Genomic DNA, 10,680 nt, shown 5'->3' with positions numbered 1-10,680 from the left:
AGATTTCATCGATGTCGTAGGATACATCAAAAGTTCCTTCAGTTTGAAGGCAAAATAATGTTCCACTGTACATGCACATACACATTTCCCCAAATTAAAGGGGTACAATTGGTGATGTTTTGGCTTTACATAGTGCAGAGCTATAAGCATTTAGCAGAACTCACATTCCAGGTCTGTATCTCGAACTTTTCTTAGGGGCAGGGCTGTGTGATGTGACAGGTCCATCCCATGGTGCCAGGCTGCAGCATTGAGATGAAGCTCCAGGCAGTCATGAGATCCAGAGAGAAAGTAACAGCTGTTGCAGTGTGCCTGTCCAGGTGCTAAGCTAGGATGTACCTTGGACTGTGTGCTCAGGGCATTTTCCAATTCACAGTTTCACCTTCACTGTGGTTGTCAGGACTTAGTCATCAGGCATCTGTCCTATATTCTACTTAGCATTCATCTGGCTGGGACACTAGGGTTGCTTCCACCTTTTGGCAATTGTGTATAATGGATCTCCCATGTTTTGAGATTACAGGTCTGTGCCACCATGCCCAGCTCTACTAGCTCTTATTCATAGCAGTTCTGTAAAGTCTACATGAACACTGAATTAGCAGACACTGAACCAATGGTGGTAGAGGAAACAAGGTTAGGCTCCTACAAGTCTCTGCTCACAAGTTATTTGCCACCTAATCATTACATAATCTTGATTTATGTGTGTTGGTATTTAAAGACACCTTATCTAAAATATACTGTTGATTTCTTAACACAAAGCACATGGCCAGAGGTACTGTGACTCCAGTCCAAACGAAGCTTATCATACACATCTATTTTTCTACATCAGGTACATCTCAGCTTTCTTACACTGAGGAATATCAGACTTTACTGAAGCACAGGGCCTTTTAAAATCACTCACAGATAGCTGGGCACCAGTGGCTCATGCCTATAATCCTAGCTACTCAGAAGGCTGAGATCTGAGGATCATGGTCTGAAACAGTAGAAAAGTCCATGAGACATTTATCTCTCATTAGCCACCAAAAAACTAGAAATAGAGGCATGGGTCAAGTGATAGAGCACTAACACTGAACAGAAAAAGCTAAGGAACAGCGTCCAGGCCCTGAGTTCAAGTGCACACCCATACACAGAGCAGCAAAATATGAACAGCATGGCACTCAGCAATGATGACAGAGCCATCTGTTTGCAGAATGAGAGCTGGATGAGGAAAGCAGGGCTTTGTGTGGCTGTATCTCAACCAGGAGCAGGCACGTCAGGCAACTCAAGGTTTCTGCCACTCTGCAGGCCCACCAATGGCTGCCAACAGCACCTAAGTCTTCACTGGATGACAAATACATTGTGGCCAGAATATGAATGCAGGAGCCATGAGGATCCACTGTGCTTTCAATATGCTAATTAGATTCCAACTAGTGATAGGAACATATTTCCATAATTGGGTCCCAGGGCAGGGCTGGGGGTTGTGGAGGTCCCCAGCTGTTTCCTGTTATATATAAGGCTATAGCAAATAGCCAACTCTGAGGATAAGGACAATTCTTCCCTTCCTTCCTTCCTTCCTTCCTTCCTTCCTGCCTTCCTTCCTTCCTTCCTTCCCTCCTTCCCTCCCTCTCTCCCTCCCTCCCTCCCTCCCTCCCTCCCTTCCTTCCTTCCTTCCTTCCTTCTTTCCTTCCTTCCTTCCTTCCTGCTTTCCCTTGCCTCCCTCCCTCCCTCTCTCTCTCTCTCTCTCTGTCTCTCTCACTTTTTGCTGATTTATTGCAGATATGAGTTTCTCAGACACTCAGATTTTTTTCTGTTCTGGCTGATCCTCATATCTCAGTCTCCTGAGTAGCTCGGATTACAGGCACAAGCCACCAGTGTCCAGCAAGATAATTCTCTTGTGTTACATGCTTTCCTCAGGATCTATTCCCTCGCTAAGTTGGCTGGTAGGAAGTGTCGGCAGGGAGCTGGTATAGGGTATCTCCCAGCATCCACTATGCTCAGCAATTCTGTGACTGAGGACAAGATATGAAGGGATTGCTAAGATTTCCTGGTTCCTAAAGAGATGCAGGATGTGGTGGTTCCTTTTTATTTTCTTTTGCCCTGGCCATTCCTCTGTGTGTATGAAGCCTGGAGCCATGGCCAGAGGAGGAAAGAAATGGAAGAGTGAGTCTCTAAGGATGCACTGGCTGATGAACAATCAGCTTACTGAACTCCAGACTTCCCAGGACATGAAGCAATCCATTTCTTTCCTGTTAACACCTGTGTCTTTCAGCCAGCAGTAGTAACAGCCCTTGACAGAGCATATCTGAGGATCGCCTGGGATATGAAGCTGTCCATGCCTCTCTTCTCCACTTGGATCACTCCATTAGCTGCCATGATTACCAGGCCAAACTTGAACGCTAGCCCCTAGGCTCAGGGCTTGCCCAGAAAGGAGCACTGGGAACACCACCAGGTTCCTAATCCTCTGCCAGTGCCTCCTAACAACACTCTGAGTCATGAGTCCATGAAACTGTCTTGACAATGAGCATTAAGAAACGAAACATAGCTGGGTGCTTGTGGCAAATGCCTGTAATTCTAGCTACTCAGGAAGCTGAGATCTGAGGACCATCATACCAAGCTAGTCAAGGTAAGAAGGTCTATGACAATTTTCAATTAAGCATCAAAAAGCCAGAAGTGAAGGTGTGACTTGAGTGATAGAATGACAGTCTTGAGCAAAAACGCTAAGAGAAAGTGCCTAGACTCTAAATTTAATCCTCATATGTGGGCATGGGAGAGTGGGAGAGGAAAAGGAGGAAGATGAAGAGGAGGAAGAGGAGGAGGGAGGGAGGGAAGGGGGAGAGAGAGAAAAAGAGAGAGAGAGAGAGACTAAACAGACTAGAATAATAGGGGTGCTTCCTGCGTTTTCTCTGTGTCACATACATACATGTATATATATGCATGCACGTGCTCTCTCTCTCTTTCTCTCTCGCTCCCTCCCTCCCTCTCTCTCTCTCTCTCTCTCTCTCTCTCTCTCTCTCTCACACACACACACACACACACACACACAGTATCAGGTTGCAATGGAAACGTATTTCTTTTTGTGGATCACAGTGCTCTGGCAAGCCTCCCTACCTCTTACCTAGAGCCTCAGGTATGCCTCCCCTCCTGCCCTGTCCAGCCCAGCCTGGACTTCCTTTGCAGCCATGATCCTGTGGTCAGGTGCCCCCAGTGGCTGCCCTAACTGGGTCTGAGTGGGCAGTGTGAGTCATCCAGAAGAAGGGAAAGGCTGCTGTGAGGCAGGACCTGTCCCACATCTGCAGGAGTGTAACTCATTGAAGGCTTCTCAGTTCAAATGGTACAGCTGGAGACCAGGTGGCCCAGGCGGGTGGTTCCAGCCTCTTGGTCTATGGAAGCAAGTGCTCCTTGCTACAGGCCTCCAGTAGGTGTCTCTGAAGCTCCAGTGACCACAGGGTACTGTTTAGAGCCCACAGGAGGCTCAGTACCAGCTGAGTAGCCTTGTGAAGCTTGGAGGGAGATGGCGGGGAGCCTTATATTTTCTTTATACAGGGGAGGAAGTGACTTTGGGATTAAGGAACTTCCCCTAGAGCCTAAATCCAGGCCCCCCCCCACAAAGAGGACCCCCAAATAATTAACATTATATGAAAATTCCATGCTCCCTAATTGGACCCAGGACACTTCCAAACACTGAGTCACTGTGTCCTGACTCATGGAAGGAGAATTTTCTCTCTGTGGCTTTATGGGTAGCAGGAAGCTGCTGCCCCAGTAGGCCTCTCCTGTGAGGGCTAGGTCTGATTCCATCCAGTCCAGGAACAATAGGACTGGCTGAAGTTCCGTAGGTGAACAAGTCATATAAGGGCCATATAAGTGCTCTAGGGACCTGGCAGCATGCCCAGGAAACTAAACGTTGGAACCAAGGTTCCCTGAGTAGTCAGTCTGGAGTCCTGTCCCTGTACTTCCACTCTCCTCCCAGGGATTTCCTGTCCTGGGTCCACACCCTCCCATTCACAACCTGACTGGTATGAGTTTTATGGACTGAACAGCACAGATTTACAATGTAACATAAAACAGAATAACAAACACATTCTTATCCTTCCAAAGTCTAAAGGGCTTTTCTTTCTTGATTCTTTAAAAGAAATAAGAAGATTACCTATTAAGCATTTTTGGAGGCAATGTTTGGACCCCTTCCTCACATGTGAATTCTTTAGAAATCTAGGAAATAGAGAAAAGATGTAAAGGAGCAGGATAAATGTACCCCACTCCTCCCAGGGACCTCATCCAAGAGTTTCACTCTTGCCCAGGCCTCATATTCTAGCCTCCTGTTTCACTCTCGCTCTTTTGTTTGTATTGTTTCTGTGCTAGTATTAGAGCTTGAATTTAAAGGCCTTGTCCCTGTCTTTTAGCTATTTTCACTCAAGGCTAGTGCTATACCGCTTGAATCACAGCTCTACTTTCCACTTTTGTGCCAGTTAATGAGAGATAAGAGTCTCTGTTTGAGCTGGCATTGAACCCGAATCATCAGATCTCTGCCTTTTGAGTCGCTAGGATTACAGGTAAGAGCTACAAGCACTTGGCTTCCACTCTTCCTCTTTGACTTCTGTCACATTGACTAACTTTATGTCCCTTTACATTGCCCAGAAAATCTCCAGCTGAACTCTGGACTTGAGCTCTGGTAAGGCCCCTCCTCTTTCTCTTAGGCATTCATAAACTTTTAGTGACAGTGGCCTTGTCCCTGCCTTTCACGGGCTAGCAGCTCAATTAGTCTCAGTTTAGTCTCAGTTTGGCTCCAGCCCAAACTGAGATGGCCAGATGCCTAGATAGCACAGATCTCCTAATCAATATCACCTTCTTTAGGAAGCCATCTTGACTACCAAGCTCTGGTACATTTTTAGTGACCTTCCTTACGTTATTCTCCACTTTTCATTGTTTCTCTTCACATCTCCTCTTGGACTTTGGAGTTTCTGGAGGCAGAGCTGGGCCCTGAGGTCTTGAGTTGGCTGCATATAGCACAGAGAATGGCATAAAGCAGAACCAACTGGATGGCCAACTGGAGAAAGAAGATGGAAGGCAGGTTGCTAGACGCATCACTCATTAGCTTCCTGGGCCTGATTTCCACACAGGTGATACCACTTGACACTTTTTGGGTCAGCCACTGTGACCCAGCCACAGACTGGCATTTCTGCCAGGGGCCTGGACCAACAGGGGCAGATGCCCATTGCTTCATTCCTATCCACTTCGATTCACTACCTCCCAGGGCCTAAAAATTCTGCTAGTAGTGCCTGTGTGGAGGGGGTAGGAATCTTCCTTTCAGAGAGCAGGCAAGATTCCCCAGAGAATCCCCCCCCCCACTTTTCTGCCTCTTCTCCATTTCCTTTCTACAACCCTCATCATCTTGGGACACCCCACCACCCTGGTACAAAAATGTGTGATCAGAATGGGTGATGTGTAAGTAAATACCCCTCCCCCCATCTCTACCCCAGCACTACCTGGGCAGAGAGAGGATCCAGGAGGGTGGGGCTTGGGGACTATGATCAGGGCAGAGGTCGAAAAGACAGGCTTAAAGAATCCTGCCAAGGCAGGGGCTGAGATAGGCTTCTCAGAAATAGGTCAGAAGGTTCTAGAGCCCCAAATATATGATTTCAGGTCCCTCTGGACAGGGAGCCCTGAGGTTCTTTCTCCTCTGGGGCCCAGCTGGTGGTGTGGAGGCCCAGGCTGTGGGAAGTATTGTTTGAAGGAGTGGTTGCTTATGGGAAATGAAAATGAAAGTTTCACTTTTCTGCTTGTGCTGGCTTTCAGTGGAATGAAGATCCTTAGATCTCAGTCTCCTGAGCAGCTAGGATTACAGATGTGAGTCACCAGTAAAAATCTAACATGTGTCCTGGTGCAAAGGTTAAAAGTTAGAAGATGTCTTGAACTTATTCATGAAGAGCTTTGTTGGGGCTAGTCACAGATGTGAGATCCCATCTTCCTCCTTGCAGCTTGCCATGAAGCCTAGGAATCCACGTCTCCCAGGCCAGTCACCGTGGTGACCCCAGCCACTCAGCAAAGCTGGCTGGCTCTGAAGAGTGAAGCATGGCTGGTTGACGTACCACCCCAGGCTCAGCCCAGCACTGGCACTAATTGGTGCCAGAGAGAAAATAAATAGATGTCTGTTCTTGCCTTAAGATTCATTGAGTCAAGGATGTCTCACAGTTGGAGACTGTTTTCAAATTAATAGTTTTAAATGAGAAATCCAAATAAAAGAGAACCTTGAGTGAAACATCAATGTTATTCTTAAAGGCTTATGCCTCGCTGGAGCATGCAAAATGCAAAAACGATTTCTAGCTACCCTGGAAAAGAGTTGTCAGTTTCTTAATAAAAACTAGGTAGACACCCATTCCACTTAGGAATTTTCTCCATAAAAGTAAAAATTACACCCCTACAAGCAGTCTGTACACAAATGCTCACAGCAGCTTTATTTGGAACAGCTAACAACTGGGAACATCCAATAGATGACTGGTTAGATTATGCTAAATCTGTACCATGGAATATTATGAGCAATAAAAAGGAATGGACTATTGACACAAGCGATGGCTTGGATGGATTTTAAGAATATGATGCTGAATAGAAGCCAGTCCCCAAAGTCTCATACTGCAGGATTCCATTTATTTATGTAACTTTCTTGAAATAAGTAAGGAATTACAGTTGTTCAATATTTATAGGGGTCCACTGAGAATGGAGGGAACAAGGGGTTGGGACTCCAAACGTGTAGCTAGAGGGGTTCTTGGTTGTGGTTATACAAATCTACAAAGGTAAGACCACAATGAAGAGATAGAGACCTGTCTGACTCTTGTCAGTTTCTTGGTTTTGTTACTGTGTTCTAGTTAGGAAAGCTATCACTATTGTGTGGAAGCTCAGGGAAGGTACAACGGACCTCCCCAAACCTTAACTAACTCTATCATTATCACAGGATAAAACATTTAAGACTGTGACCTGGCACTGGTGGCTCATACCTATAATCCTACCTACTCAGGAGGCCGAGATCTGAGAATCACAGTTCAGGGCTAACCCAGGCAGAAATATCTATAAGACTCATCTCCAATAAACTACCAAATAGATGGAGGTGGAGTTCTGGCTCAAATGGTAGAGCTCTAGCCTTGAGCAAAAGAAACTCAAGGACAGAATCCGGGCCCTGAGTTCAAGCCTCATTACTAGCACACACACACACACACACACACACACACACACACACACACACACAAGTTTAAAACTGTGAGTCTTCATGTGGAAGACTTGAAAGCTAAGGTTGAGAAACCATAGTTCTCCTTGGAGTCTAAGCCACCCTGGTCTGCCATCCTCAAGAAACACAAAGAGCCAGAAGCTGGCTTGTCTTTCCTCATTCCCTCTGTGAGGTAGTTTGTGCCTTAGGGAAGCTGTGGGAAAAGTACCACCTCTTTTGGTCTGATCTGTTCTCAGATTGGTTTGGCTCTTCAGGGGACACCTTAACTGGCCTAAGCTCCTTGGTTTTTCAGTCTACTATTTGGACTTGTGCCTTAAGTTCCAAAACTGAAAAGCAGCTATCCTGGAATCCTGGGGCTCTCAATGGGCAGCAGAAGGTGACACCCAGGCCACCGGGGTGTCGGAGAGGTGGCTTTAGGCTGATTCTACAATTGCCTTCTCAGACCTATGTGTCTCTTGCTGATGGAGTCAGAACTGGCACATCACTTGACCTTCTGCCCTCCTTTCCCACACATCTCCACCCTGGGTAAAGCACACTAGTTTCTAGATTACAGGCTAGGAAGGCACATGCAGACTAGCATGTAAAGGATAACCTGCTTGACTTGGCATATACAGATCCATATATGGACACATGTGTATCTATGAGTAGCATTTATTTCTGTATTTTCTAGGTTTTCAACAACACATGAGCATTACTTATGAATTAAAAAAATAGGTTGCAGCTGGGCACTGATGGTTCATGCCTGAAATCCTAGCTACTCAGGAGCCTGAGATCTGAGGATCACGGTTTGAAGCCAGCCGAGGCAGGAAAGTCCATAAGACTTATCTCCAATTAACTACTAAAAAGCTGGAAATGGAGCTGTGACTGAAAGTGGTAGAGTGCTAGCCTTGACCACAAAAGCTCAAGGACAGTGCCTAGCCTTGAGTTCAAGACCCAGGAATGGCGCACGCACACACACACACACACACACACACACACACACACACAACACAAGGTTGCAACATGGAGACATTGGACAAGACCAATTGGAGGGTCACTCTAAAAAATAACTGCTTAGTGCTCTTTTTTTTCTTCTTCTTCTTTTTGGTACTCAGGGCCTCATATTCTTGCTTGGCTTTTGGGCTCATGGCTGGCATTCTTCAGTTGAGCCACACCTCCACTTCAGCTTTTTGCTGGTTAATTGGAGATAAGTCTCATAAACTTTCCTCTCCAGGCTGGCTTTGAACTGCGATCCTTACATCCCAGACTTCTGAATAGCTAGGGTTACAGGAGTGGACCACTGGCACTGCCCATAGTGCATTTTCTACAGGGCTGGGAAACATGTGGAAGGCACTTGAGATCACTTGGTACTTGCAGGACAGACACAGAGTCCTCTCCTTGGTTGCCTCAGGCTGTCTGCCTGTACTGAGAATTTTGCATGGCTCAAGAATGATGCTATAAAAATCCAAATGGCCCTGGGTAGGAAAAAGGTTTCCATCCCAGGGGTCAAGACCAAGAAGGAGGTTCCAGGTTAAAGGAAATGAGGAAGATAGAACAATAAAATGTAACGTGGATTCAAGCCAGGATCCTGGACCACAAAAAGGATATTAGTTGGGGGGAAATGAGCAAAGTCTGAATACAATACTCAATAGCACAGTATTCAGGTTAATTTCCTGATTTAGAGAGCTATACTCTGGAAGCTGAGGATATTATAGGAAGCTGAGTGATAGATCTTTCTGTACTATTACGGTAGCTTTATGATGCACCTAAAATAAAGTAAAAATAAAAGTTAAAAATGAAGATAATTGGCCCAAAGGTAAGTTTTCCATTTCTGCCAAATACTTAAGTCCAGGAGTTCACAGAAGCAAGCATTTCCTCCCCAGAGTCCCGTTAGTAGGAGCAGTGAACACACGATGGTGACTCCTTGCACAATGCTTTCCTTTGTGGGTGCTCTCCTGATTCGGAAGCTCCATCTTTGCACCCTCTTGCCTTGTGTCCTCTCCTGGACTCTGGTCTCTTCTTTATCTGCACCAGTCTGAGATACAGCCTGTCTTCTGGGTCTAAGTCCCTGGGACAGGCCTGAGTCCCTCCCTCATCTGCCAAGGACAGATCGTTTCTCCTGGCTGGTGCCATGTCCAACTGGAATGGAAACACTCCTATTTCTCCCTGGGACAAGACACAGACTCCTCGGGACTCCTTTCTACCATTGGTTTGTTTGACAGACAAAAAGCATATGTAGAACAAAAAAAAAGTGGTAGAACCTGGGCATTGCCCATAATCCTAATTACTCATGAGAATGAGATCTGAGGATGGAGGTTCAAAGCCAGCCCAGGCAGGAAAGTCCATGAGACTTTTATCTCTAATAAACCAGCAAAAATAGATCCAGCAGAAGTGGATTTGCAGCTCAAGTGGTAGAGTGCTAGCCTTGAGCAAAACTGCTGTGGGACAGAACCTAGACCCTGAGTTCAAACCTCCAGGACGGACACACACACACACACAAAGTAGTGGTAGAGAGAATTCCAACTGTGGCAGTCCAAGTGTGTGTCTCCAGGTAAGAGACACACCCAGGTTCTGGCACACAGAATGTGTAAGAGCACTAAGATGTCATCAGTCAGGCACAATTCCAACGTGGTTTCTGGGGAGGGGCAGCGGCCCTGGGCAGAAACTTCCCTTTTGGGTGGAGTTTCAGCCAGAGCCACCTCCACGCTGGACCCACCCAGCCTTGCTTCCCTTTCCAGTGGGTATTGGTGGCCTCCCTAACCTCACTCTGTTGAGGGCCACCTTCCAAGTAGATACTGAGAGTAACAAGTGCTAGCCAGGGCACCGGTGCCTTCCTTTTCCTGCCTGTCAGGAGCTGCACTCTCAAATCCCAGGAGGAAGGGAAAACTCCTCCTACTCCCCCCTCCCCCCCAAAAACCTAGACATCCCCGAAGCAGCCTGGGGAGAACAAAATACACTGGTGTGTCCCCTCCCTCGGGAAGGGGGGACGGCAGCCGCTCTGAAACACGGGGTGCGCAGCCCAGACAGTCCCTGCATGGTCGATGCCTCCCGTTTGTCTACAGGATGTCCCTGTCACTGGACACAAGTTGCTGGGAAAGCAGAGTGTCCCTGGAGGTGGATTCAAGGCACCTGCTGTCAGGGGCTACCGAAGCCCTCTGCGGAGTCAAAGTTCGAAATCAGCTGAGGTTACAATTTAGAAAACACTGGAAAACCTCTCCGAAGGTATCCAAGGGGCCCGCGGGTGGCGACTCCCCCTGGGGGTCACCGCAGGGACCCAGGGGGGCGATGGACGACCCGGCGCGCCGCCCTGTGGCCTCCCACCCGGGGCTCGCAGCGCCATCCTCCGATCGCTCCCCCCTCCCGGCCCGCCCTCCCCTGCAGGTGGCCGCACTCACCAGCTCGGGCAGCTGGAAGGCGAAGGGGATGGTGAGGAAGAAGGCGACCCCCGAGGGCACGTCCGGAGGGGCATAGGTGGTGGCGGGCGGTGGGTCCCGGGAGGCCATGCTGCGTCGCCC

At 47.6% G+C, this 10,680-nt stretch overlaps 1 protein-coding gene across 1 annotated transcript in view; it reads right to left on the bottom strand.

Annotated features, from left to right (window-relative positions):
• The window catches only part of Mall (mal, T cell differentiation protein like), a 27,478-nt gene extending 16,798 nt beyond the window's left edge, over positions 1–10,680 (bottom strand). Inside the window, exon 1 of the mRNA XM_042695495.1 lies at positions 10,561–10,680. Within this exon, the coding sequence (XP_042551429.1) occupies positions 10,561–10,668 (108 nt within the window). The 5' untranslated portion in view covers positions 10,669–10,680. The remainder of the gene's footprint in view (positions 1–10,560) is intronic.

The sequence above is a fragment of the Dipodomys spectabilis genome, unplaced genomic scaffold (genome assembly GCF_019054845.1).
Source record: "Dipodomys spectabilis isolate Male_0828 unplaced genomic scaffold, ASM1905484v1 ptg000187l, whole genome shotgun sequence".
NCBI lineage: Eukaryota > Metazoa > Chordata > Mammalia > Rodentia > Heteromyidae > Dipodomys > Dipodomys spectabilis.
Note: the sequence above shows the minus strand (reverse complement) of the source record. Positions and strands in the feature narration are given on the sequence as shown.